Source organism: Drosophila guanche, unplaced genomic scaffold (assembly GCF_900245975.1).
Source record: "Drosophila guanche unplaced genomic scaffold, DGUA_6, whole genome shotgun sequence".
NCBI lineage: Eukaryota > Metazoa > Arthropoda > Insecta > Diptera > Drosophilidae > Drosophila > Drosophila guanche.
In genome coordinates, this window is record NW_022995744.1 from 6,032,113 (window position 1) to 6,060,033 (window position 27,921).

A 27,921-nucleotide genomic window follows, 5' to 3' on the forward strand; every position below is an offset into this window, starting at 1 on the left:
CCTTTAGAGTGCCTCAAGTTATGGCCAAGAGTGAAATGGAAGCACACAAGATTTAACCGGTCCTAATTGGTAATTCGAAATGTGTATTACAGTTTGTGGAATGTCTGCTATTAGTCAGAGTTTCAGGTTGCAATTTCGGTTGCCCTTTTCCCCTGACTCATCTCCAGCAGCGGCCTTCGATCTGTTCCGTTCTGCCAGTCAAATTGCTGCTTTATACACATATTCGTAGCTCTGATGCACATCATTCTGCTGTCTGACATGCATTTTTCCCTGATGGCTAACTTAAACAAAACCCCAACCAGAGATTGACAGTTTTTTTTCGCTTGCGGCAGAAATATAAAATAAAAAAAAAGTAGCACCGAAATAATCGTATCTTGAAACGCTTTACAGGCAGCAGATGAAATGTTGCAAATAATTCAATAATACATAAATAAATGAACGCGCAAAAGAACCCAAAATAAGCAACAAGAAACAATAATCGAAAAAACAGAGAGGAACAGAGAGCAGCATAAACAATTTGGCACACCTCGGGAAAGGTGCGAAAAGAAATGGCTGCGCAGCTGCAGTGTGTGAACAACCTGGACCAAGGAGGCGAACCCCATGGACCACAGCAGAGCAGAGCAAAGCCCTAAGCAATTATGAAATTAATAGCCAGAAAGAACAAGAACATCAACAAACACTGAACAGCATTGAAGTTAATTCCCCGTCGAGCGTTGAAAAGCAAACATAGAAAACGCGACAAATATTTCGGGGCAACCTTGCGAATACTTTTTCGCGGATCGTTGACCGTTGACCATGAAGCAGGAAAAAACACTCCACAGCATGGCAGCCACCACCACACCGTTAAAGCAGCAGCGCCATCAGCAGCTCTTGGAGCGCTCCTCGTCCACACCCCGCAGTCCCATTACCAAGGCCTTTGACTTCCTGCCGTGGGCGCGCAGTCGCAGCAAAGTGAACACGGCCAAGGCCCAATCGCCGCAGCCCGAACAGCAGGCGGGCCACAGTACGGAAAAGCTCACGGAGGTTCACTACCATCGAAACATTTTCCGCAGCGGCGGCGGTCTCATCCGCGACATACTAGTCGGGGATAAGCAGCTGCAGCTCAAGGACAATAATAATGCCAGCAAACCGCCGCAGTCGCCGGTGCCGGCGAACAAGCGAAAACAGAAGCATCTGTCGCGCAACAAGAGTCTGGACATCCGGGAGCTTATCGGCTGTGTGGAGAGCGAACTGTCACCCAAAACTCTGCATCCTGGCGGAGGACAGTCGGCCCAGGCAGGACAGCCGGGACGCTTCCTGGACGACACCTACATCGACCACAAGCCCAAGCACATTCTCTTCAACGATAACGAGAACACCGTGTACATTATCAAGAAGGAGCAGCCGGTGGCCAAGAGCACACACAAGCCACAACCAGCCGCTTCCACTGCTGCCAGTTCCGTGTCTAATGGCGATGTCCTGAAGGCACGCCTTAAATTCAAGCGTCTGCCCAGTGACCGTTATGAGACGGCCTCTCCGGAGGCTCTGCGTCGTGCCCATCAGCTGCATCAGCGCTCCGAGCAGCGCCATCAGCTGCAGCGCCGCAAGAGCCTCAGCGACCAGCAGAGCAACTCCAGCCACAGCAGCGGAGGGGGAGGTGGCGGAGGAGGAGGGAGAACTGCCGATGGATTTGGCATTGGCAGCGGCAGCATTATGCTGGAGCGACCCAAGACGGACAAGCCGCGCAAGAAGCTGTCGTTCCGGGAGCCCATTGTGGCCGGGGACCAAGTCCTGCCGCTACTCGTCGCGGAGCAGCGGCAGGCGAGGCAGCGACGGCGCAGCTCGCCGCTGGAGCGCACACGCGGGGGACTGGCGGCAGGAAGTGACTGTGATAATTTATGCAATAATCGCACAAAGGATGCAATTTCCTGCGGCTGTGCGGCAAGCGATCCCGAGGTGGGTTCAATGCGCGGGTCCACGGGGCGTATGTGTAATTTACTCTTGCGCCAAGTGGCATGCCACTGTGCGCCACATGTGGGCGGACGCCACCGCCTACTTGAGTGCCCTAATTGATGTCAATATATATAGCGGGGCTTGTTGGCTTAATGCAATTATATTAATCTCTCCTTCTTTCGCTCTTTCTCTTCCTCTTGCAGTCTCAGGCCATGCGCATCGTTCGCACCGTCGGACAAGCCTTTGAAGTGTGCCACAAATTTAATCTTCATAAGAATTCCCTGGAACCTAATGACGAGCGCTCCGATATCTCATCGTCGGAGCTACTCGATGTGGAGCAAATCAGCGAACAGCAGCTGAGCGAGGATGGGGAACGATGCGGCAGAGGCGACAACGAGACGCCAAAGAAAGGTAAGAAAAATGTCGATTGGAAATGGAAATTGCAATGGGGACTGGGGGAAGCCAATGGTGGACAGGGCACAACGACTACGTCGTGTCTGGCTCTGCCAGTGGGTCGTTGCCTGGCCAATAAATAAATTAAAAGCTCTCGCTGTCGAATGACAACGTCCGTCGGGCTGTTTCCTGGGTCCATGTACACCCAAACACACACAGAGAGAGAAGGAGACACCCTGGACACCCTGGTCGCATTAGTTTCCTATTCATTTTTGCATTCCAATGCAAATTTCTGCTCTTTAATTTCGAATTCAGTGCAGAGCTAAGGGCGTGAGCGGCAGTGGAATTTGCATTTAAATTGCATTTTTCGACAGGGCTGTGGCTCGCCAGCGGACTAACTGTTGGGGTAACTGCACGAGAAAAGGCTTTAAAAATTAAAAATTAACAACAATTAAAAACGAAAACGGCAAACGGGAAATAAAACAATCAAAAATGTATTTCTGGACATACATTTATGCCTGCCTCATGCCAACAAAAATTAAGCAACGAGACACAACGAAGTTTATTATGCCCTAATTTGAACAAGAAGTTCAGTTGATTACCGGAGGGACTGTTATTGTAAGGTTTAGTTTATTTTACTTACCGCTACAGTGTGCTTATTCGTAAATACACAATATGCAAGCGAGAGCAATGGGGAGACGATGCACAATGCCCGCACCCACTGTAAAAGTAAAGAAAAAAATAATTTATAATGAAAAATGACTGCGCATATAAGCAGAAAATATTGAAAATATACAAGAACAAAAATATACAAAAAAAGAGAGAAAGAGAGCAAAGAGAGCAAAGAAAAGTCTCAAGCAAAAAAAAGTCTCAGGAAAAAGAAAATTATGAGAGCGCTTTCGACATACACTTCAGCGCCGTTAAGCAATTTCCACATATTGCTTCAATTTTCAATAATCTTCATGCGACTGTCTGCCGTTACCCCGACCCATCAGACTTTCCTCCCACCCCCTCGCAAACACTTACACAGACAAGGCGCAGTTTGACGTCATCAACGCGTAGCGACTGCCAAAAAGCATAAAAAAACCAGCAGCGAAACGGCAGACACAAGAAATATTAAAACCTCACTAAGAATACAATTCGTTTTTACCATCTTTTGTCTAAAAACCATCGGACGACATCATTCGCCAGAAATACGGAGAAGAATGTATACACACATAAATAAAACAAAATATAAATAATCTCTTAGATATGCTGCCGCGGTGGAACGTCGGGTGGGGGTGGTGGTTTTGGTTTTTTTAAGGTGTATCAGGCAGTTTTGGAGATGGATTACTTGTATTTTGCAGATACTTTCAGCTGGCTGTGATGCCATCAGTCGAGGCGACACATTGTAGGTAGGCGTGGGGACACGTGGTGTTTGTGGGCGTGTCCACTCCCAGAGTCGTGTGCCAACAATTATTTATTAATATGAAGAGATACAGAAATCCTCAACTTGTAATTTTCTGGGACGACTCGACACCAAAACAATGAATTATGTCAACTTGTTGGCAGATATTTGTGCTAGGATTAGCATCATTGAGGGACACAGTTGAATGGCACTGCCCGGCACCTAAAATTATGCTATAAATTCCATTAGAATTGTGCATATATTCTGGAATATATTTATGTACGTGCCACTAAAACTTGTTTCCAATTGGGGCAGACCGTTGCCAGAACAATAATAAAACTAAAAACCATTTATTGCTCTTGGCAGGCCACACAGGCAGCGAGCGACAACAGTGTAGACAATATCTTTTACTCAACACCTTCTATATTGACTTTGGCCAGGCAATTTGGCTAAAATGTATCACAAATATACAAAAATTGTGAACACATTTTCAATTGCCAATTGTTGTTCCCTGTCACACACACAAGGAGATTTCTATGCAGCTGCTTTGCGAACCTCTTTGAGCTGTTCTCTAATTGAGGTTGATGTCTGCTCGTCGCTCGATTCCCTCGAAATGGGTCATTTGGGTTGTAAAAATGTATTCCTAATTTTAGAAAATGTAACATGTGTGTTTGGTCGAGGCCAAATCCTTGCAAAATTCAATCAATTAGATGCCAGAACAATGCGAAAATGCAAAAATTAATTTACATGCTGTGAAGGATTTTTACAGCACTTGAAGCGCCATTTGCCAGCAATTAACACGTGCCCAAGGTGCGAAATTCAAATCCAAAATTAAATCTAAATATAATTCGCCACTGGCCATATAGTATAGTGATATATGGAATGAGATTCCGGCAGGCCTTCGACTCTCCCCCCTGGGTTTTACAGCCCGTCAGGCTGTAGGTAAAGTTCGTGGAACAAATTGCTGAAATATTTGCCAACAAATCAATTTCAAATTTCTGCAAATAAACAGAAAGAGCAAGAAAACGCCACGCTCAAGTGGACTTTGTCTGGCCCATCAATAGTCCAACCCCAACCCCATCCCGATCATCATTATCATCATCTCGGGGCGCGTCTAGCTAATTGTTTCATTATTTTTGAACGCACAGAACATAACCAAAACACACATTGATATTGAACTCTAGAATGCTGTAATTAATGGGAAATTAAGCGCAAAGCGCGAAAGTGGCTGCGAGCGGGGACCACCAGGTGTGGCTGTGCCTCGATCCGCCCCCTACGTGGCTGTGCAATGACCTTGACAGATTGGAGGGCGCCTCGTAAGCGCTCCGTCGTTTCACTCACTCAAAATCATTTCTGGTTTTTACATTTTTGTGTATTTTTGTATATTTTTAGAGCACTTGGCCATAACGCCCGATCTGAACCACACGCAGCCGCAGCGACCGAACCACTTGGAGCTGATGCCATCGCAATCGAGTCTACGTAAATCGACCAGCCTGCTGGTGAGTAAACGTAGCTAAAACATCATACTTATGCCCCAATCATCATCACATAATGCTCTGTGGAATGGCCTGCCAATAATAATCCAAATCCCATTCCAAATCGCTTTTGGCCATTAGCATATCTTGGCCAAAAGCACAATTAAAATGCTATTAATGATTGGCCAAATTGTTATGAGCCGAAACAAAATCTTTTATACCAAATTAATATTTTCAATTTGTTTATGCAAACAAAAAGAACAACAACCAAAAGCCACCCAGCAAGAGTAAACAATTTGTGGCGAGGGTGTCAAGGTTTTTCGATTACTAATTTAAAGCATATTTTTTATCTATAATTTCTTTTTGCAGTGCGATGTGGATTCACCGGGTTCACCTGCATCGCCGCGCACTGAGATCACACAGCTGAAGGATCAGCTGGAGGCGCAGGCACTGCAGACCCGTCAGGCCCTTGGACAATTGATGCTCGTGCGAGAGCAGCTCATCTCTGAGACGAATGCGCGCATTGAGGCGCAGGTGAGCTAACATTTGGGATTAACAATTCAACATAAAGTAAACCCTGGCTTTCCCTTTATCTACAGGCACGCACTCAGCAGCTTCTGCAACAGAATCGTGAGCTCTTGGAGCATTTGGCATCGCTGGGGGCATACAACGAGCAGCAGAGCGCTGGCCTCACCACCGCCAACATTGGACTGGCGCCACAGGTGAGCTTCAGCCTCTCAGTTTTTTATGTTACTTTAGGCTTTTGAGTTATGCGATCGTAAATTTTGCGCTGAATATCCGAGCTGAATCCTGTCCCTCCCTTTTTGTTGCATGATTTTCATTTCACTTGGCTGCCAATTTGCTGTTGTTGTTTTTTTTTTGCACGACTGTTAATAGTTCCAGCTGTTTGTTTGTTTGTTCGTTGCCCGTTTTTGTTGTTAGTTCAGGTGACCCCTACTTAATGTGACCTTTCACCCCTCACCCCTCACGCAGCAATCGCAGCTGCAGCTGCTGCTTCAGGCCACCAGCAACAACAACAATCTGGCGACCATCAATCAGCAGATCAACAATTTGGGCAACATCAACCAGCAGCTGACCTCCCTCAGCCACCAGCTGAGCGGGCTGAATCAGCAGAGCCAACATCTACAGAACCTGCAACAGCAGCAGCAGCAGCAGACTCCACCAACGCCGCAGCAGCAGCAGCAGCAGCCACAGCTGACTCCGGCCACGCCGCCACCACCGCCAGCTAGTGGCAGCAGTCCGTACCCCTCCATGAGTCAACTGCAGAGCATCAGCAACCAGCTGCAGCAGCAGCAGCAACAGCAGCAGCAGGATGCCCTGTCCAAGGATCTGTTTCAGGTCAATCAGGAGCTGCTCAACCGGCTGCAGGCGCTCAATCTGAATGCGAATCCAGCGCCGACACCGCAAACGCCCTCGGCCTCGCCGCACAACTCCTTCTTCTATGCGAATCCCTTATCCTGTGCCGCGGCCACACCCAACAACAACAACAACAACAATGTGGCAGGAGGAGGCTTCAATTTTCTCACTTCCCCGGCGTCGGCAACGGGAAACTTGTCTCCCTCGCCGCTGGGCACCATGAACCGTAACTCCTTCGCGGGCAGCTCCTCCCTCAACGAGGATCTGCGCCTGAGCATCGAGCAGAACCTGAACAGCCTCGAGGAGCAGCTGAAGGCAGCCGTTTCGAATGGTAATCTGGCGGGTCTGGCCTGCGGTGGCTCCACCAGCACGCGGGACACCAGCCGCAGCTCCTCCACACTGGACTCGCCGTCGTCGCCGCGTCTGCGCAACAGCAACAACAACATTAGTCCCGGCAGCAGCCAGAGCAATGGAAATGGAAATGGAAATGGCAACGGGAACGGGAGGGACACACGCTTCAACCCAGTGCAGCTGCGTGTGACGGATGAGGCGGGACATCAGCGTAAGCTCTCGGCCACGCCCAGTTTCATAACGCGCAGCACCAGCGAGAAGGTACCCAACCGGAGTCAGATGATGAGCCAGGTGCAGCGGACAGCCTGGGCCAGGCATACGACCAAGTGAGGAGATATGAACCCAGGATCCCCTCCACATGTTAGAAGTTTAGCGTGAAAATTCTATGATGTGAGTGTGTGAGCGTGTGTGCGTGAGTGCGAGTGTGACCAGAGTGCGTGAGTTGAACAGTATTAATTTAGTTGAAAACTGTAAATTTAGTTTGCATTTCAGTGTGCCAAAAGAACATTTGTAAGTCAAGCAAATTCAAGTATTTGCCCCAGATCAAATGTAGTCTAGTGATTAGCGATAATCGTTGTTTAGAGCTCAAAATGTGTGCCAAAGAAAGTCCTTAAAACAAAAGAAACTCGTCTAATGTTAAGTCAGTGAAAGAAAAGAAAGAAAAGAAAGTATTTACGAAGCAGCATAATCTAAAACCCCCTCCAATGGCATATCAGCAAATGAAGAACCTGGAAAATTAAACGTTACAAAGTATTTTCTCTTCCTAAAATAGTCACCTATCGACCCCCTCCCCTACCCTTTAAGCTATTGAATCTATATATGTACTATATTTATGTATATGCTAAATACTTAGTTGTGTAATGTTATTTTTGTAAATTGTTGTAATTTAATTGACTTTAGGCGGGGACGCCCATGAATGTTGCCCTGGAAAATGCCACAATAATGAAAATATTTATTTGGCAATGCCTGTATTCTATGCATTAATACAAAATGTTATTTGTGCACTCGGAAAATCAAGAGCAAAGAGCAACAAAAGTAGCACGAGCAACGCAAATAATCATAATAAAAGTCGCATAATTATGTTTAAACAGAGTTCGTTCCGGGCACCCATACGTGTTCCGTATTATTGTTAATAATTGAAAGTTAACGCCGTGCTGGGTGGGCTGGCCAATTTCCCTAATGAGTTTTCACAGCGAAAAACACGCTCCGTACTCGGAGTGCATAAATTTCCCCTTGATGAATGAAAAAACGATGCCCAAGAAACAACAACAACCAGCAGCAAGAAACAAGTGTCGCCATTTTTCACTTTCCCTGGTCGGTCGGTCTCTCTTTTTCTTCTCCCGTTGGATTTGCTGCGGGCAGCAATTTGCGCACATAACTCATTTGCATAAATTTACACACTGACTTTACACCATCCCCCAACCTCCCCCTCTACTCATTTCCGTAGCTCTCCTCAACGGCCAAAGTGGCACGATGGTTCCAGCAGCTGCCATGGCATACCGCCTCCCTGTCACGGCCGGAGAGCGGCTTCGTTTCCGGTGACTCGCGCTCTGAGAAGTATCAGGAGGATCATTTCTACGGCGGCATTGCCACTAAGGAAACGGATGATTTATGCGACGAGTTTCTGCTGGTGGAGGGCAGCAGCACCATTTGGACAAAGTTAAGCGCCAAAAAGCGCCGTAAATTGCTCGGCATGCGTTTGGGCAAAGTGACAACGTTCTGAGGGGCGTTCGTCCTCCCGTAATGTGTGCGTTTATTAGCTGTTAAGTGAGTTTTTAGCATAGCCCTAGTGGTAGGTTTAATAAGGCCCTGGCCTACTTAGTTCATACGAAAATCAATAGACTAAATGACCAAATTAACTGCGCAAACGAAAGCAAAACGAACGATATGCTCATCGAGATGCCATGAACCAAGGAGGAGAAGGACACGCAACAGGCTAAATACCGACTAGACCTAAGTCAATTAGCGAGCATGAAAGACTCGAGAGCTCAATGTGTATTTAAGTATTAACTACAAGAAAGTATTTGGCAGAAACATCACACACAGACGAACAAACACGTCCTCTTGTGGCCAATTCATTAAGCTACAAGCCTCGAATATTAATCATACGCCACGTACGACACACACGGGAAGCAGCCAACGCGCACTCATCTTCCACACTGCTTAACTTGACCAGCTTTTTGGTTACAAGAAAAACTGGTTATTAAGCTAAGTAAACATGTGGGGGGTAAACGAGAGTGGCTCCTGCAGCAAGGACAACAGAGATCAAATGTTTGCCATTCATAAATTTTGGCCAGCATCAACGTTTATTTTTTTATGCATAAATCGATTCCCAACCCGAAGTTGTGGGCCAACTCTATAAATTCAAAACCGCTGCTGTGGCGTGTGCGGCATACGTGGCGTATAAGCGATTCACTCGAAAATTTATGGGAATTTTTAAGCTATAAAAAACAGGGTTCGCAGATAGTTAGCTAGCTTCAAAGAGGGTGTGGTACGTAGAGCCAAATGCGGTTTGTACTTGAACTCTGATAAGTTACGGAAGAAGTACGCGTAGATAAGGATACAAGCAAAAGGATTAGTAGAATATTTTAGTTGGGTATTTGAGTATCTGTGAGAATGCTGAGCATCCAACCAAATGATGCACTTAAAATTTTGCGCACAGCACTTTAATCATCGTTAAATTCCGTGCGGGAGTTGTTATTGCATTATTTGGATTGCCTTTGCTTTTATTGTTTAGCAGCGGCATTAACAATAGACGATTTTCCTAACGATTTTATGACAGTTTTCCCATTTGGGTACGAAATTGTTAGATCCAGGATGAAGATGAAATAGAAATAGAGAAAACATTAAAATACGTAAAAATGGTTTTAGTTAATTTATGCAAAAAACAATTTTTTGAGACTGAAACTGAAATTTGTACTAAGCATAATCCAGGCCAGGAACAAACACAACACACACACACACTCACATCACACTTCACACACATACATTCCACAAACAACAACATTTTTGCGACAAAATAGTAAAGTTTATTTTATAAGCCACTTAGCATAAAACGCAAACCCATAACCCCATGAAGTTAAATTAATATTTTAGTGGATAGAATAAAGTGAAAATAATAAAAATTAAATGCAACATGCTGAGTTTTACTCGTCTGCTGTGGGTGTCGCTATCCATGGCACTGGCTTGCTGGTGGCACTGCTGCTGCTGACACTTTACAGTTCAATTAATTTAACGCGCTTTGCATGTAATAGAAAAAGCATTGCATATCAGCACGGGGGCCAGGGCACGGATATGCGAACACGGCACCGAACCGCAGGTGGGCTTGGCTGGCACTGGTAGTGGGACTGTTAGTGGGTCGCATTCCAAGGAAAATGAGAGAGCTACAGGAGGGGGAAAATGCCAGCATTACAACGACTGGATGATACCCAATAAGCGGAAGATAAAAATAATAGATCAGGTCTTCAAGGCACCCATTAATTCAGTTCAATTTAAATTTAAATTAATGAAAAAAAACTTTAACAAAATTTAATTTAATTAATTTAATTTAACAAAAAAAGAGTGGAATAAATGGGAAACTTTTGTATTTTGCACAAGTACAAACATGTGGGGTAGTTCTGAATCACTTTCTCATACTTAGAATTTGAAATATTCACACAAACTATTTTTTCTCAAATCAAAAGTTCCATTTAATCGATACCAAAAATATTCCAAAAACCCAACCAAATTTTCCTTAAAATATTCCCAACCTCTTGCCCCTGCAGGGTATGCAAATTACAAAAACAGAGTGAAGGCTGGCAAGGCAGTCGCAACGCCACTCTAATGGAAGATACAAAAGATAGCTACTAAAAAAATAGAATGAAAAAACGTAAACATAAAAATGAAAAGTGAAAATGAAAAATGGATATTTTTCACATAGTGAATGGCGCGACATGCGATATTTTTTTGGGTGACGGGAACCAGCTCCTGTTGACATTTTTTGGGGCTGCGGCAGACATAATTACACAAAGGTAGGCTACTGCTGCGACCCTGAAAGCAGGAAGTTGGCTTTTTGCCCCATCAGGAGTATGTGCCATGTGAGTGCTGTGACTGTGACAGCAACAAGAAACGGCTGAAAGTGCCGCGTGTCCTGTCCTGTCCAGCGTCATCCTCGCCACACACACACAGCACGGATGTGTATCCAGATACACACATCCATTGCCACTTATCGCGTGGGTGGCGCGTTTAATTCACATTTTATTTCAGTGCGCGCGTAATTGTTGCTTCCACGCGCTACACAGGAGCTGCCAGGAGGCCCTGCCACAGATATAGTCTGTTCGCGTTGGCGCTGCACGGCGGTTGTGTGCGCGGTGAAACGCGCATTCTGTGGGTACACTCTCGCCGCCTTTCCCGGTTTAGCAGCAGTTTAGTTTGGTCATGCAAAACGAGGCCACCAGCGAGAATTTGGAGCCGCAGGCATCCACGGGAGCAGCAGTTCCCGTGGCAACGACCGACTCCATGCGGAGTCCTCCAGCCGCAGCTCCACGGCAGCGACCCAAGCCTGGTATCCTTCGCCTGGACATTGGCAAGCCGCGACGCTCATCAGGTGGTTCTGTCGATTTCCGCTGCGTGGGCAGCAGCGGCAGCGGCAGTGGCAGCAACATCGCCACTGGCGCCAACAGTGAGGTAAGTGGGCATGAGTTACGGCTCGCCAGGGAGTGCTTACGATTTGGCCAGGCCAACGACATGTGCAGCAGCAGCAGCAGTAGTAGCAGTAACCATGGCAAAATGGGGAAAATTGAGGAAAGGGAATGTGGCATCCACAACCTGCAACAGAAATGGCAGCAAATGCCAATAGCCATAAACGCCAATCGCACTTAAACGGTGGTTGCCTCTGGTCAAGCAATGCAAGAGCGTCGACCCAGGTGGCGGTTAAAATCATTTTTTATGTGTGCCACCTAAGCTATTCATTCGCAGGGTGTTAAACGAATTCCTTGAGTCATAAAGAACATGGAATGCTCTAGCTCTTTAGAAGGTTTTTATTGGGCAAGGAGAAGAAACTGCCAGTAGCTGCACTAAACTAACATAAACATACATCTATACATAAAATCTTATACGGTCTCTATTTGATTAACATTTTATCAGAAGAACCTACAAATTACCCACTTTCATTTAAATTTGTACAGAAATGCATATAAAATGCTGTTGAAAATGTCACTTAGAAGGAGGATTTAATTTGGTATTAATCGATGCAATGAAAAGTCCCCAATAATTGCACTTTTAATTCAATATTTATGCCATTTAAATTTTGCAGAGAGTGTAAAAATATTTCAAATATTTGACATAAATATAAAAATAAATATTTTTCATATTTAATATTGAAAATTATAATATTTTTGTTTTATTACAATTTATTTGCGAAAATTTAATTTATTTACATATATGCACGAAAATATTAAATTTAATTAAAATGAAAATATTTCCAATATATTTATTTTAAAATATTTTATACAATTTTCGACTTCTCTTCTCTTCTCTTCAATTCTATTTAATTTTATTAATTTAATTAAAAGGTCGAATATTTACTATTTACTGTGAAAGTTTTCTCGTATTTTAAAGTCGCAATTTTAATTGCAATAAGGAATATACCCCAATAGTAAAGGGATTCAAAATCTAGTCCAATTCAATCCCCTTCTCCACTTGTTCATTACAAAGACCACAACGTACCAGTTATGCCCACTCTTAGACGCTAGAGTACCCAAAGATTCATTAGGTCAGACATGCGACAATAGCTAAAGGCAGGCGGACGCGGCCACACCCAACCTCCCGGTCGAGTCGCAGTCGCAGTCGCAGGCGGAGTCGTGGCCAAACATTTATTTAGTCATAAAGCTGATGGGTAATCTCAACAAGCCAGGCCAGGCCAAGTGGGTCAGGTGTTTGTGTGTTGTGTGAGTCAGTTTGAAATTCCTACAGTTGATTCCGACACACAATCACACAAACACAGGAGCAGAAGCAGAGAAAAGCGCAACAGAACAGAGCAGTAGTCAGAGGGGAGGGAGAGACTTTACAGAGCAATGTCCACCATTGGCGTAGAGACAACGCCGTTGCGGCACTTCATCACCCGGAGCAGCTATGAGGGAGCCTGGAACAAGGAGGTGAACATGATGGATGGCTTCGGCACCTATCGCTATCCGGATGGCAGTGAGTATCGCGGAAGGTTCCATCATGGCAAGTTCCATGGGTTCGGCCACTTGCGACTGGCACAGCCCTATCGCTTCACCATCAAGGGTGTGTTCGATCACGGCAAGCTGGAGAGCATCGAGGACATGTGGTTCCCCGACGGCCTCCATGTCCAGGGCCAGTTCGCAGGCAACAGATTTGACTCCTCGGAATGGGACTATCTGACGCCACAGGATCGACGCTACCAGGCGGAGCGTCGCTACAGCCAACCGCCCGTGGGTCCCACCGCCTACGTGACGAACAGCCTGAAGCCACGAGGCGTGCCCAAGGACTGCTACGATGTGGAGGAGGGCATCTACAATCCAAAGACGGGCTGGCTAATGGACCGACCGCCGCCCTTTACCAGCAGCATCTACGTCGGTTGTCCCCGGGAAAAGAACTGGATTCTGCGTTACTGCCGACACGCTCGCAAGGAGCGAATCCTCGAGCCACCGCCCTACTTCTGTCGCCGCATCATGGACAACAACCTCGTGACAGAGCTCTCCCAGCTGCCCCAGACAGACATTTATGCGCCCAACGAAAGGCTGGAACGGCAGCGCTACTACCACAAGTTGTGCAAGGAAAAGGGCAAGTCCAAGCCGCGCACGGAAACCTCAGCACTGAAGTGTACAACCAACTCCAAGGCCAGAGCCACGGCACAGTGTATCCGCGCCTACGATCGACTGGCGCAGCGCCGTGAACTGGAAGAGTTTCGGGATTTGCAATCGACAAAGCGGAAGCCCCGTCACTGGACCAGCAGCTCGGATGTGCAGCGCGTGGACTCTGTGGGTGGCTCAAGCTGCCGCTCCGATAGCTTTGCCTTTGAGCCCATTCCGCTGGACATCAAGGAGACCTACGACTCGGCTAATGTCATGATGAACAAGAAGGTCGCCGACAACTTCAATGTGGTGCAATCGAACATGATTCGCCGCTCGAGCTTCATGGAATTGTCGCGTTCTATCTTTCAGTTGTAAATCGATCGAGAAATATTATTTAATTTATTGGCTTACACTCGAGTTCAGTGGTAGATGCCGGTGTGCTGCCGTATCCAGTTAAAATGGCTGCTAATCCCAGCGAACTTAGCTGGCAGTCCCGGCCTACATTCAGACAGAGACAGCCCCACCAAAATGGGGTACACTCCCGTGACCAAAGGATTGCCGACATCGCTGAAGCAGTTGGACATTCCACTGACTGGACGTGTGCACAGAATGCGTTCGTTGATAGAGTCCAGACCACACTCGTTTTTGGGCATGATCTGCAGGTTGACACACTGCAGCCTGTTGGGTTGATTTCCATTTGTGGGTTCAGTGCTGCCCCAGCCGCAGTTGCTGACCCACTGGTTTTCGTAACGAGTCGATTGATTCCTCTGTTCTGGCAGTGCCACCTTCCTTATGCCATTGACTTATGACTACCAGAGGTACGAGCACCAGAGCGAGATGTTCGTTGTCTTTCACATACTGTGAGCTACACACATAAATCGAGTATCGGCCGGGTCCCATTCCAAAGTAAATGGTCACTCCCATGCTGGATGTTAGGCAGGAGCGTGCCGTGAGTATCCAGTTTTCCTCAACGATGGTGCCACTGCACCGCTGATTGTTGTTGTGGAAGGCCATGAACACGAGATGGGGCGCTCGTTCACCATTGAACAGAGCAGCAGACACTGTGAAGCCTAAAAGAATTACTACCAAAACTTGCATGTTGACGTGAGGCTTTGCTTCTATTCAATAATCGCTTCGGGTGTTAGCTTTTGTGTAGAGTTTTGTTGTGTAATTAACCAACGTTTTGTGATTATGTCTTATCTTGTTACGACTTTGAAGAGACGCCGCTAATGACTTCACAAAAAGAAGTAAAACAAACTCCGAGCATGCCTGTTGTTAATACTCTCACAAATAACAGACCCCTCACAGATCACAGTTTATATATTTCAAAGTATTAGTTTCTATAAAAATTGATGGAGCGATATACATTCTTATCTCGCGATTCGCGGCCCGAGGTGAATTTGTCCCTTGATGGCCAGCGGAGTGGCAATTTTCTCACTGGCACCAAATACTTTGGCCAAATAAATGAGTTGGGCATGCAGGACTACGGCAGCTACGTGTACCCGGATGGATCACGCTATGTGGGCCATTTTCGCAACAGTCGATTCCATGGGCGTGGCTCGATACGAATGCCGGCGCCGTTGAATGTCAACTTTGAGGTGACGCACGAGGATGGCAGATTAATCGAAATCAACGAAATGGTCTTTGACGATAAGTTGAAGGTGTACTTTACGTGCCTGGAGGATGGCGCTTTTAGCTTTCATCCTTGGAAATATTGCACCGCCGAGGATCGTCGCTTCCACCAGGAGACCCAATCGCCGTTGGCCGCTGTTGGACCCGCAAAATATCAAACCAAAGAGGGACCCGTTCCGGCTGAGCTGCCAAAGAACGTCTTCGATTTGGGCTTTGGCAGGTTGAATCCGAAGGGCTTCCTCATGGACCTGAAGTACCAATCGCAGAGCATCTACGTGGGCTGTCGTAAGGTGCGCCACTGGATCACGGAGCACTGTCGCCACGGCAAGCTGACCAAATATCACATCAAACGTCAGGTCAAGGACAAATTTGCCCGCGAGATTATGCAAAATAATCTTGAGGTTAACGAGAACTATCGTAAGAACTCGGTAGGTGTACCGCCCATGCCCATGCCGGACATTTGTCGACGTTACCGCAGCCATCAGAGCTCCGAATCGGCCAAGGAGACGCGGCTGCATGCCGCCAGCACTTCAGACAGTTGCAGCTCCAAGGTGGATCGCACCGTGAAACGGGAGCCGCGCGGCAAGTGCAGGAAAATAAGATCCACCAGCGAGTCGCACGTGTGCAGCATCAACTGATGTTGCGTCATCATTAGTTTTCAGTTTCGGTTCCACTTAATAAATGGCAAAATGTATTCCAATTTTTAGTGTACCGCTTGACCCACATGCTCGAGTCTCGAGGGCGTTGGTTAGTGCCCAAAGATTTATGGCGCCTCGCGGCCAAAACTGCAATCGAACATAGAAAGCCACTTAGGCCTATGGCAGCGAGGCGTGGCATTTGGGTCAGCGTGTGGCTCTTTTCAAGTTCAGCTGCACCTGTCACAGAATCAGACACAGAAAGTGTCTCCGCGCACAGCGGGTAATGAACCCATTATGGAGGGCTGGCTACACGTGCGCGGATTTCACGGGGCATTCAGGGTCGACAAATAAATTTTGTTGTTAATTAAAGCCTCAGAGCCAAAGAACTTCATTTAATTAAAAGCGCAAAAACGAGAGTGAAATCAGAGAAAGGAAAAGGAAACACACACAGAAAACACAGCGCCCCAAAACATATTTCAATAGTTGGCGGCGCTCCCCTGACACAAAGACACACAGAAAGAACTGCGGGAAAATCCTATATACAAATATGTGTACACAAATATATGTATTTATAGATGTATTTGTGTGTGCTTTGTGTGTTAGAATTCGCGATTTTCTTTATCAACCCTTGCATGTTTGATTTTCATTTACATGAACAGAACGTGGAATGGGTTTCGGGGGTTCTGGCAAAAGGAGAGGCTCTGTAGCCGGACAGTAGCCAAGAATACAACGTGACTCAATATTAACACAGGCATAGACACACACACACATAGAGACTAGTCGTAGCACTCGTAGGACCATCTAAATGGACATTCGAAGCAGTCCTGTGCTGGTCTGGTTACGCCCGGACACGGCGTTGTTATCACATGCCGCTGGCGATTTTTACACTCATTCGTCTTCGTTCCAACTGGGCGAGGAAGTCAGCTAGCTAGCTCCGGTGGTTCGTGCCCCAGTGCCCCTTTGTCCAGTACGTGCTGCCACATCCTTGCTAGCGTTTCCCTACCGCAATGTGCTGCCTGGTGGCTTGCCCCTCTGTCTATGTAAATTCCTTTACGTTCCGTTTGGCTGTGTGTGCGTTTTGGGCACGTTTTGGCTTTGATAAGTTGGCCATGGGTTGGTCGGTAGGTTGGCTCCTCTCCTCTCCTCTCTGTCTGTTCTTCATTCATATTCATTCATTATTAGAAAAAATTCAGCATTCGCTGGTGTGTCTCTGTGGGTGTGTGTCTTTAGGTGTCTTTGTGTAGGTCCGTTGTCCTTTTGGATGTTGGTCTTTTGCGCCTTGCTGGCCTGCTCAGCGCTCTAAGCCGTTCAGTCTGCGCATAAGGCTCCTCCGACGCGCTTCAGCCAAAGGACGAACTTAAAACTGGCAAATTAAATAGTTTTCCTTTTGCCCATAAACTGAGACTAAGACTTGCCAAAGCAGTTTGAAAAGTTTAAAATTTATGCCAAAGTGTGCAAAATTAATTATTAAGCAATTTCGAAGCTCCTTCTCCGTGACTAACTAACGAGAGTATTAAATGTGACTCATTGTGATTCAAATAATTTGCAAGTTAATCAAAAAATTCGCAGAACAACTCGGGTGTCACATCGCCACATCAATTGTCTGTCACCTGGGCACCGCCATGCGACTTGCATAAAGGTGGCTGGCAAATGCAGAGCAGCGCCGATGAGAAGCGGGAATTCTATCGTGGACAGCGCGGAAAGGGGTGAGTAGCAGTCGGAGAAAATTGCCTCCTGCATTTCTCACACAATTATTAAACACAGAACCGCATCGCAGGAGGACAATAGATCGTATGAGCTAAACGGTACGGCACAAAACTTTCATTCCACATTCTCTCCCTCTCAGCCTGTGTTCTCCATACAATTCCCGCACAGATTTCCAATCACAGAATCAAAGCAGCGACGCCGAGAGCAGCCACCACGAGCCACCACACTTTATTGTTCAGTGCCCCCCTCGTGCTCGTCCTCCACCACAACTGTATGAAGATGGCGGCACTGGCGATGTTGACGATGACGAGGACTACTCAATATCCGTATCGGCAATAATGCAGCGACGTGCCAGTGTGCGCGGCTATCGAGGAAAACGTGGCAGTCGCAATTCGCGACGAGCATCTAGTCCCATGGATCACGTGCTGGATAGTGTGGAGCGGCGACGCTCCAGTGTCTATACGACAAGTTCAGGCAAGACTCACTCCAGATTTCCCTTAGTTAACGAGCCAGCCGCCAGCGTGCCTCTAGTGGCTCAGCTAATCAACGTCTGGGGGCCTCTTTTCTGTAATTTCGAGCAGGCTACGTGCGGCCATTTAATCCCGTCACGAGCGCAGCCCACTCTGGCGTATGTGTAATGTGATTTCGCTTTGGTTTTTACTTCACAGAGGAGGGCACCAATCAGGAGTCCACGCAAGAGCAAATCTTTGAGAACATACGCCTACACAAGGAGGTTATACAGTCGGTGAAATTACAGCCATGGCCCATCCGCAAGAAGCTCAAGCTGGTGCGGCAGGTGGGTAGGCCCAAGACAGTGGGAAGAGTGGGCAGTGTAGGGGTGGGAGTAGTGGCCACAAAACTGGGCGCGTTCGTTTTCACGCTGCTTGTCAGGTCGTTGAAAATGTTACGACCCGCCCTGCTCATACTCCTCCCGGCCTTTTGAACACTCCACTCATCAAAATCCTTTAGCAAACTTTTCGATTTCATTCACACCAAACCCTAACCCTCCTGCTCCTCCTTCTTCTTATCTTTCTTCAACGTTTCTTTCTTCCCCGTCTTGTGGCTTCGCCCTGGCATTTTTAATGATGTTTGGACTTGGATGTGGCGACCCCCCCCACCACCACCCCCCTTTGTGCATGTGTTGACAGGCCAAAACATATGTGGCACGCCACGAGGGCGCGCTTCAGGAGCGTTTCGCCATGTCACGCAGCACCCGAGACTTGTGGGCGAGGTTTAAAATTTTAATGGCGGCAGTAAGTGATTTTTCCCTTCTCCCCCTCAAACCAGTAGCAAAATTTCAGTGCAGTGTGCAGAATATTTATGTTTACACAATTTATGGGACCACTTTCCGGCACTGGCAGGACATTCAATAAATCCCCTCCAACAGTCGCATAATTCACAGAGTTATGTGGCTTGGCATTCACTTGAAATGCAATTAAAATACGAACTCCCTTTCCCCCCTTTTGCTGCAGCGCTGGCGACACTGGAAGCGGGAGACCACCAGCTTCCTAACCGTTCTCATACCCTGGGAGCTGCGCATCAAGGAAATCGAATCGCATTTTGGCTCTGGCGTCGCCTCCTACTTTACATTTCTGCGCTGGCTGATGTGGGTCAATATTATGATAGCCATACCGCTGGTGGCATTTGTTATTGGACCAGAGGTAGGTTGACCCTTGGGTGTTCCTCTCCCCCTTTATTTATTGTGTCTCTCCCGCAGTACTTTGCCACAAAACACGGCGAAACGGATCCCCGAAAACGCATGACAGACGCTGAAAAAAAAGTCGCTGGAAATCTCTTTACATTCTGGGAATTTGAGGGTTTCCTCAAGTATTCACCTATGTTTTATGGGTAAGTTTATGGACTAAACCTCCGCTCTACTCTACTCCTGTCTCTACCTCTCTTTAGCTACTACTCAAGCACTTCCGGCATTAGCGTTTCCGGCTATAAGCTGCCCTTAGCCTATTTCCTCACCGCCGTCATGGTGTACATCTACAGCTTTGTGGCCACGCTGAGAAAGTGAGTAAGGGAATGGGGTTCCTCGGGCAAACACTTCATTAATTCGCTGATCACCGAAGCCAAATGTCAGACGGCGGCTCGTTAATTAATTAAACACAAAAACTGAAGCGCTGATTAAATAATACAAAAATCTTGGCACGGGCGTGTCTGCCCGGACCAAAGAAACTTTTGTGGTAAAACATATAAAAGAATTGACCATTTATGAGTTACGCACGCACACGGTGGGGGTGGTGGTGTTGACTATGCCCCAGACACGTGCTTGACTGTGTAACGGCGGAAACGGAAACGAAAGTGAAACGGGCAAAGCGCCATTTTGACCATTGGCCTGCTCCCAGGCCATTCGGTTGGCTGCTGGCTGCTCGCCTTTAATGGCTTTGTCGGCATTATGCTGATTTCGTAATTGAACAAAGTAGCAATGTCAACAGGGGCCGTCCGCCACTGACCTTGCCACTTGTCGTGGCACGTGCTCAGAGTGCGTGAATTGTGCGTATGTTTATGCGGCATTAGGATAACTGGAAATGGAATTTGGGGCTTGGGTTTTGTCAGGATTTCGTGCACAAATTATGACTTGTAAGCGGGTTAAACTTTTCTCTCCCACCCCACAGAATGGCTGAGAACTCGCGCAACTCGAAACTTTCCTCGAAGGATGATGAGTGCGTCTTCTCGTGGAAGCTCTTCACCGGCTGGGACTTTATGATTGGTAAGAGCCACAGCTGAGCTGCAGTTACAGCAACTTTTGCAACTTTTGGGGCCACTTTCTATCTCCCACAGGACACGCGGAGACGGCGCATAATCGTATTGCATCCGTGGTTGTTGGCTTCAAGGAAGCACTGCTGGAGGAGGCCGAAAAGAAGAAGGATAATCGCAAGTGAGTCACAAATTAAAGACAGACGTTGGGCAATAATCAATGTGCAATCTCGCCCTTTCAGCTGGCGTGTAATCCTGCAAAGAATTCTGGTCAATATATTGATAATGGGACTGCTGGGTCTCTCGGGTGCCACGGTGGTGATGCTGGTTAATTAGTAAGTGTGGAAAAGGGAGCAGCCAATGGCGGTAGCCGCCACTGATTTTTGCCTTTACCTTTTCCCCTTTGCAGCTCTGAGGATTTGGCCAAACATGACAATTGGCTGAGTCGAAATGCTGTGAACGTGACCATGACGCTGCTCTCCTTCTTTCTGCCAATGATATTTGAGGCTTTGGGTTTGTTTGAGAACTGGCACCCAAGGCAGCAGCTGAGATTGCAGCTGGCAAGGTGGGAAAACAGCGAACTAAAACATCCTCCTGGCAGTTGCCTCATCCTTTGTCTATTTCCCCGCAGAATTATGATTCTCAACATGCTGAATCTGTACTCGCTGATGTTCTCCTTCATCTACAAGATCAACAGCAAGGAGAAGCCGCTGCAGCAGTTCAAGCTGGAGAATGAAACCAACACCATGGAGCTGCAGCATCTGCTAAGTTCCATTGAGGCGCTGCGTGCCATGACGCCCACGACGTCCCTCTACAGTGACAGCACATCGGAGGGACTGTTTGACGAATCATCGACATCGACCGCGGCCTGGGGCGAGGATGGTGGCAGCAGCACCACCGATGGGCTCTACTCCACCACAGCTGCTGCTGCTGCGGCGCTGCTAGCCACTGGAGTGCAGCGCATCAAGTGCTATAATATGACTTTTAAATGCTCAAAGCCCATACGAACCATCATCAGTGCAAAGAATTTGGCCACCACATTGATGTTGCTTAATCTGACGACACCAACAGTGGTGCCAACCACCAGATTGGCGACTACATTGCCCACGACTCTGCCAACTACTTTGCCCACGACTGTGCCTACTACTCTGCCCACTACTCTACCAACAATTCGCACCACGGAGCCAACTACAACCACTACTACTTCACCCTGGACAACGGTAACCACGGCAGCTACCACTCTAAGCACACAGCCGAGCACCACGACAACTTGGACCACCACTGTGACGCCTTCGACAAGCACCACTGAAGCAGCTACCACAACACAAGCGCCCACGACTGTCAGCACAAAGGCAACGACAACTACAACCAAAGTTTCAACAACTTCAAAGCCAAACACAACATCAACAACCACCACCACCTTAGCACCACCCAAAAAAGAAGACGAACAGGAGGAGCCACTCTACTACACCACGGACAAGGACGACGAAGATGTCTACGACTACGGCAGCGATGAGCCTCTGGCCTCAGCCTCCACAGTGGCGCCGGACACTGACAACTTCTCCAGCTACACAGATTACTCGGAAGAGCCGCCGTCAGTATCGCCTGATGACTACGAGGACACAGAGCAAGGGGACACAACACAACAGGGGGATGATCCGCTGGCACAGATCTTGGAACAATTCGATGAGGTAGAGGAAAAGTCACAGAAAAGTCGCACGAAAAGAGCCGTGGGGGAGCCACCTGTGTGGCGTACAAGCAAATACAGTCGAAGACATCGAAATGAGTCGAATGGATATACGGGCAGACAGTCGGCATCCACCACAGAGTCGGGCAATACGCCGCCAAATCGCTTTCCCGTCTACAGACCACCGCCTTATAGACCGCCGAGGACGAGCACCACAGCCAGCAGCAAACCCACCAAGCGGATACTCACCGAAGCGGAGTGGAACGATCTCATAAATCAGTTGAGAAACAGAAAAAGAACCACCACCAGAGCCACACCCACCACGACAACGAGAAGAACACGCGGATGGTACAGAACCACAACCGTGGAGAGCAGCTCCAGTACCAGCGAGGATTACACATCAACCACAGAGTTTGGCACGGAGTCAAGCAGTCCAGAGAGCACCACCAGCAGCAGTAGCACCACCACAGAGGATAATTACTCCTACACAGATCGCTATGGCAAGACCCCGTACTATATAGGATACGGGAATGTGGCGGAGATTGGCAGCACCGTCTACTATGACGAGGATAGCGAGTACCTCGAGCTCTGTGTGATTACAGTGTGTCCCAAGGGACCAGAGGATGACATATTCGGTGTCGGCAGCACCACCGATGGGCTGGAAAGCACCACCCAAAGCAGCGACAGCAAACATCTCTCCACAGTGAAGCTAACGCCGCTGGAGCGTAAGATGAAGCGGCTGCGGGAGGTGCAGCTGGCGATTAAGCAAATCCAAACCAACTTGACGACCATGTGCTGGGAGACATCCCTCGGGCAGGAGCTATCAAAGGTCATCGTTTTCGACGGGGTGAGTACAAAAGAGAGAGAGAGAGAAAAAGCCACAGTTTAAAAGTGAATTTATCAGCCCAGAAGGAGCTATCAATATCCCGCACGCCCAGACTCTCGGGAACTCTCTTTCTGTATCAAAATCTATTTAGCCTAAAATATGATTGAACCCAAAGGGGGGGCAGGGGAGAGTATCTGTAGCTGTGTACACAAGGGAGCACCACACACCAACGCAAGGGAAATTCTCTTGTGCATTTTGAGCGTGAAATCCCGTTTAGCTAAATTATCCGGAAAATTTAACGCAAAATTTGTTTTCCGGGCCAAAATCAAATCTAGAAAAAAAACCCAAACCAAGCCCAAAAATCCACTTGACTTAAAAGGGCCAAAGCGAAACTGTGAATGGTGGAAAAAATATGTACCAAAGGAAGCACAAAGCGAAAAGTATTTTATCATCATAATCGCTCTTGGGAGTCTTATTTTCCATTGATACAAAACGCAGCTGGCAGTCGCCTTCCGCCCCCTAGGCGCTGTGCAATTCGCAATCGAAAATTTACATAAGCCATAAGCAGAATTGTGAACTTTGGCCCCATCGTAGGGCAAGTCTGGGAGTCTCAAGTGTCGATTGGCATCCCCATTCGCTCAACTTTAAGTCTAATCGTAAACAAATTCCAACGGAATTGGTAAAGTTTTCAAAGTTACCCCATCGATGGCGATGTTATCTGAACTAGACTCTTGGCCATTGGGGAACTCAATCCAGGGGCTTACTTTTACCCATTTTATTTCATACTTAACATTTGTCCGACATTCGTGTAAACTGCCTTGGACCCTGGGTCAAGGTTGAGACAACAGAAATGGGTCTGATCCGATGCCCAATTTGATTATGCAGCCCGACATGGCGTACATAATCTCTATTAAACGATTTAAGCACATAAATTAAGCAAGTTAAAGGAGGTAGAGGCAGGACTTAAACGCATTTATGCTTTACGCATAACAAAAAGGCTCGCCAAGGAGGTGGAGGAGAGGGAAATTGAGTGCGCTTCGGTGCTCCATTTTTGGTTGGTTTTCGATTCGACTTTGCGGGTCACGTGCTTGTGCATGAACAGCGGCAACAAAATTTATTGGAGGGGGAGAACTGGGATTATGTTGGATAGTTCGGCAAGACATAAACTACAAGACAAAGGATGCAGCGCCAGGAATCGGGACAGGGACACGACACTCTTACATGTGTCTTAAAAGCTTTAAAATGTCCTCGAGTCTCGAGTATAAAATCGTTTTAAACCCCAACCTTTTGCTCATCCACAGCTAATGTCCATTGTGGCGCCGCTCTGCATAGACTTTTTGCGTGCACTGTTTGTGCGTTACGTCAATCAAAACTGGTGCTGGGACATGGAGAAGACCTTTCCACAGGTGAGTGCGAGGCAGGCATGCTGACTGCGACTATGACTAATGTGCGGCTTTGTTTTGGGAGGCAGTATGGCGACTTCAAGATAGCCGAGAACATCCTGACATTGATTAATAACCAGGGCCAAGTGTGGATGGGCATATTCTTCTCGCCGGGCCTGGTGCTCATCAACCTGGTCAAGCTGATGATTATGATGTACTTTCGCTCCTGGATCGTGCTCACCTGCAATGTGCCGCACGAGGTGGTGTTTAAGTGAGTGCCGTTAAGTGGGTTAATGGGCTGCTAATCCAAGATTTTGTCTTCTTGTAGAGCCTCAAAGTCAAACAATTTCTATCTATCGCTGCTGCTGACAATGCTCTTCCTTTGCGTGCTGCCCGTGGGCTATGCCATTGTCTGGCTGCGACCCTCCTGGCACTGTGGACCCTTCTCGGAGTACAATCGCATTGCAGAGTTTATTACCAACACCACACGGAATGCGCTGCCCAAGTGAGTGATTGAAACTGCCACCAAATGGTGCAACAAATGAATCTTTTGCCTTACAGACAACTCCACGAACCGCTGGACTACCTAACCTCATCGAGCACTGTGATTCCGCTGCTGCTGCTGCTCATCCTCATCATCTACTATCTGGTGTCGCTGACGGGTGCGTTGCGCGAGGCCAATCAGGATCTGCGTACGCAGCTGCAAAAGGAGCGCGAGGAGGAGCGCAAGAAGATCTTCAAGGTGCCGGAGGTGAAGCAGGCGGAACCCACAGCCACAACGTTGACAAATCGCTGGCGCAAGGTGCTCGAGGCATCCTCTCCAGTCACACCCACTCAGCAGCCAGATTTCGATACGGAGGAGTACAAGAATCAGGCGAGGAAAGGTGAGTGTCCCCCCAAACGGGATATATGCCCCAATCTCAACTTGCAAATCATTTTGCAGAGCTCATCTCACGCATCATGAAGAAGGCGCTGCGCAAGGGTTCGGCCACCTCGGACGAGGACTCGTTTGTGCGACGCGACGATGACGATACGGACACTGAGCACCAGGACTCGCTGCCCCACGATGAGGAGGCCAAGGACAAGCGATTCGGCCTGTCGCGACTGCAACAGATTCGTCGCACTCGGAAGCCCTCGCTGGTGGACATTGTGCAGATTGCCAAGCAGGAACGGGCCCGTGCCAGCTCCATTGTGGCTGCCAATGGAGGGGGAATCGGAGCGCCCAGCAGCTCTGGGGCGGCGGGTGGCAACTTTCCTGTGAAGGAACAGCATCCCAAGAGCCGTTTTAAAGTGGAGAAACACGAGCGTCGGGATAGGGGCAGCAGCACGAAGGAGAAGGAGAAGGAGAAAAAGGAGCCCAGGCACAAGCAGCAGCAGGCGCAGCAGCCTCCGCCCTATGAGTCGCCCAAGGACAATGAACATGATCCGGATAGAAATTCAAGGATTGTCAGCGAACGTCGCGCCAGTTTGCTGCGTCGCCACAAGCAGCAGGGACAGGAGGACCAGCAGGACGAGACACCAGAGCCGCAGACACCCACGACAGAGCCAGAGATCCAGTGCACACCCGTAACGCCTCCGCTGGCCAAGAGCAAATTTCACATCGTTGACGAGAAGAAGCCCCCGCAGGAGCTCGAAGATAAACCCTTGCCATCGCCCAAGGAGAGTGGCGGGGGAGGCGGAATGGGCAGCGGCCTCGAGGCTATTGGCCTGGGAAAGTTCAAGTTTCGCAAGCACAAAAGCAAGTCAAATAATGCGGTTTCTGGCCGGCCAGAGCCCGAAGTGTTCAAGTTCGATGAGCGAAGCGTGGAGATGAGCAAGGGGGGGACGAGTGGACTCACAGATTTGCCCGCCTCGGAGCACCTTCACAGCGCGCTATCAGCTGACGGGGAGGAGCCCCCGAATCTGCCCTCCCCCACGCCCAGTCAGGGCCATCATCAGCGGCAGTTGTCGGTGCTGTCGCGACAGGGACGCAAGAAAATTGGCTCACTGCTCGCCCTGGTGCGTGAGGCAGTCAACCTCAAGAAGGACGATGTGGAGCAGGGCTCCGATGAGTCGCCGGGCCCCACCACGCCCACATATTTGGCCTACACACCGCCCCCACCGCCGTCAGTATTGTCGAGCAACTCCAGCGCCACGGCCCTCGAGATGCCACCCACACCGGAACCGGAATCCCCGACGCCCAGTGCACCGCTGCAATTTGGCAGCTGCAGCTCCTCAGCGTCCAGTCGTCCACATTCGCGGCCGCCCAAGCCACCAGCGGGTGCGTCGGCCCCAACGGCCACCATGGATGACTTGGAGGAACTGGATATGCACGGTCCCATCACATTCCCCAACCGCAGCGCCTCCCATCGACGACGCACCATGCGCCAGGACTCGCAGAGCTCCGTTTGGTCGGACAACATCCCCACCATCACCATCAGCACCACCGGCAGCGATGAGTGCATTGTGGAGGCTCCAGTGCCGCCGCAGAATGGTCTGCCAGGGCCCACGGTCAACATAATCAAGATTAACATTGACGATGACGAGGAACAGCATAAATAAAGGGATTTGCTTGTCATCCTGCAGGAAGTGCCTTTTACGCCAGATTGTCTTCTAAAACGAAGGAATTAGTATTCTTCCCACACTGTCTCTCTCTCTCTCTCTCTCTCTCTCATTCTATCCACTCACAATTTAGCTTGAATCTTGAATCTTGTATCTTGATCTTCTTTAACTGACTTACAAAAAACAATGCAATGAAATTTTAATTCATTGAATCATTAAATAGTTTAATATTCCTATGAAAAATTCAAATAAACACTAAATTTGTGGCACGTAATTCGAGTTTATTGATAAAAATGTTTTTCAGATGTGGGAATTAGCAGGGAGTTGCTGGGAAAACGCTAAAACAGCAGCTGGTTGTAATTTGAAATTGTGCGCTCCAAGCACAGTGTGGGCAAACGTTTCTCGAGAAGCTTGAAAGCTCCGCAAAGCTTATTTTACTTATAGTTCCAAAAACGTACGCAGGCTTCAACGGCGCCAGTGTAAAATTATATGAATTTGAATTTAGAACTTGAATGAAATTTGTATTACGTTTAATACGAAACTGAACTTAAATATTAACAACTAGTAATTAATGTACCTTTCAAATATATAATGCATTAGCCTTTGCCCACAAAAGTGTGTCCAAAAATTAACAAAATCTAAAGTTATTAGTTATTAAAACTTCAATTTTAACAACTAATTAATGTAATTCTAAAATAAATATGGCTGTAAGCCCTGCATATAAAAGTATGCCCACACCTCAGCAAATGTTTAACGAAACGTTTTCAAAAATGAACAGCTTAGATTAGCTATTAATAAATGATAGTTCCGCTTGCTATTTCAGTACATAAAAATCTATATAAAATGTATTTAAAAATGTATTTGAAAATATCATCAAAAGATTATTTGTTTGAGCATCTGAATTTCATTCGAAGCCTATCTAAGCAGCATCTAAGTTCTTCAATGAAACCGAAAGTGCGGGGCGACGTTTGTCGTACAATAAACCCACTTATCAGCTGCCCCCGAGCGATAACCTGCTAGCTCCAAAAACTACAAAACTAGGCAGAAAGTAGAGCAGAGAGCACACAGCTTCCTAGCAATTACCGAAATCTAT

The 27,921-nt window shown here is 47.7% G+C and overlaps 6 protein-coding genes across 10 annotated transcripts in view; 5 read left to right on the forward strand and 1 right to left on the reverse strand.

Moving 5' to 3' along the window:
• LOC117580285 (capon-like protein) overlaps window positions 1-16,753 on the forward strand; it is a 51,179-nt gene extending 34,426 nt beyond the window's left edge. The window contains exons 1-7 of one of the 5 annotated variants that reach the window (XR_004573557.1): window positions 391-1,935; window positions 2,136-2,343; window positions 5,105-5,211; window positions 5,557-5,721; window positions 5,787-5,909; window positions 8,363-8,973; window positions 16,740-16,753. Coding sequence is in view for 4 of the 5 variants with exons in the window: in XM_034266758.1 (XP_034122649.1) it covers window positions 796-1,935; window positions 2,136-2,343; window positions 5,105-5,211; window positions 5,557-5,721; window positions 5,787-5,909; window positions 6,181-7,245 (2,808 nt within the window). In the remaining variant the exon portion in view is untranslated. Of the gene's footprint in view, window positions 1-390; window positions 1,936-2,135; window positions 2,344-5,104; window positions 5,212-5,556; window positions 5,722-5,786; window positions 5,910-6,180; window positions 8,004-8,362; window positions 10,016-16,739 lie in introns of those variants that run through there. The other 4 variants (XM_034266758.1, XM_034266760.1, XM_034266759.1 and 1 more) reach the window with 4 other exon arrangements.
• Window positions 11,109-11,810, forward strand: LOC117580291. The gene has a single exon (XM_034266765.1). It carries the CDS (start codon window positions 11,332-11,334, stop codon window positions 11,773-11,775), a length of 444 nt encoding a protein of 147 aa, XP_034122656.1. The 5' UTR covers window positions 11,109-11,331; the 3' UTR covers window positions 11,776-11,810.
• LOC117580289 lies at window positions 12,873-14,117 on the forward strand. Its single transcript, XM_034266763.1, has one exon. The coding sequence runs from the start codon at window positions 12,969-12,971 to the stop codon at window positions 14,085-14,087; it is 1,119 nt and encodes a 372-aa protein (XP_034122654.1). The 5' UTR covers window positions 12,873-12,968; the 3' UTR covers window positions 14,088-14,117.
• On the reverse strand, window positions 14,132-14,810 carry LOC117580517 (serine protease 1). The gene is made up of 2 exons (XM_034267110.1): window positions 14,526-14,810; window positions 14,132-14,449 (listed from the first exon to the last, which is right to left on the reverse strand). Exons 1-2 carry the CDS (start codon window positions 14,808-14,810, stop codon window positions 14,132-14,134), a joined length of 603 nt encoding a protein of 200 aa, XP_034123001.1.
• Window positions 15,007-16,044, forward strand: LOC117580290 (MORN repeat-containing protein 5). Its single transcript, XM_034266764.1, has one exon. The coding sequence runs from the start codon at window positions 15,065-15,067 to the stop codon at window positions 15,980-15,982; it is 918 nt and encodes a 305-aa protein (XP_034122655.1). The 5' UTR covers window positions 15,007-15,064; the 3' UTR covers window positions 15,983-16,044.
• An 803-nt stretch (window positions 16,754-17,556) lies between the features above and the next one.
• On the forward strand, window positions 17,557-26,966 carry LOC117580518. The gene is made up of 18 exons (XM_034267111.1): window positions 17,557-17,688; window positions 17,747-17,787; window positions 17,858-18,163; window positions 18,358-18,485; window positions 18,838-18,942; window positions 19,162-19,350; window positions 19,407-19,537; window positions 19,595-19,705; window positions 20,311-20,405; window positions 20,477-20,573; window positions 20,635-20,727; window positions 20,802-20,957; window positions 21,024-22,926; window positions 24,207-24,311; window positions 24,377-24,558; window positions 24,616-24,792; window positions 24,849-25,171; window positions 25,231-26,966. The coding sequence occupies exons 1-18, from the start codon at window positions 17,633-17,635 to the stop codon at window positions 26,826-26,828; spliced, it is 5,796 nt and encodes a 1,931-aa protein (XP_034123002.1). The 5' UTR covers window positions 17,557-17,632; the 3' UTR covers window positions 26,829-26,966.
• The last annotated feature ends 955 nt before the right edge of the window (window positions 26,967-27,921 follow it).

Coding starts and splice junctions, on each gene's coding strand:
- LOC117580291 (XM_034266765.1), top strand. CDS start 11,332: ATGCAAAACGAGGCCACCAGCGAGAATTTGGAGCCGCAGGCATCCACG.
- LOC117580289 (XM_034266763.1), top strand. CDS start 12,969: ATGTCCACCATTGGCGTAGAGACAACGCCGTTGCGGCACTTCATCACC.
- LOC117580517 (XM_034267110.1), bottom strand. CDS start 14,810: ATGCAAGTTTTGGTAGTAATTCTTTTAGGCTTCACAGTGTCTGCTGCT. Junction 14,450..14,525: donor CTCTGGTGCTCGTACCTCTG/GTAGTCATAAGT, acceptor TACGAAAACCAG/TGGGTCAGCAACTGCGGCTG.
- LOC117580290 (XM_034266764.1), top strand. CDS start 15,065: ATGGAGCGATATACATTCTTATCTCGCGATTCGCGGCCCGAGGTGAAT.
- LOC117580518 (XM_034267111.1), top strand. CDS start 17,633: ATGCAGAGCAGCGCCGATGAGAAGCGGGAATTCTATCGTGGACAGCGC. Junction 17,788..17,857: donor TAGATCGTATGAGCTAAACG/GTACGGCACAAA, acceptor ATTCCCGCACAG/ATTTCCAATCACAGAATCAA. Junction 19,706..20,310: donor TTTGTGGCCACGCTGAGAAA/GTGAGTAAGGGA, acceptor CCCACCCCACAG/AATGGCTGAGAACTCGCGCA.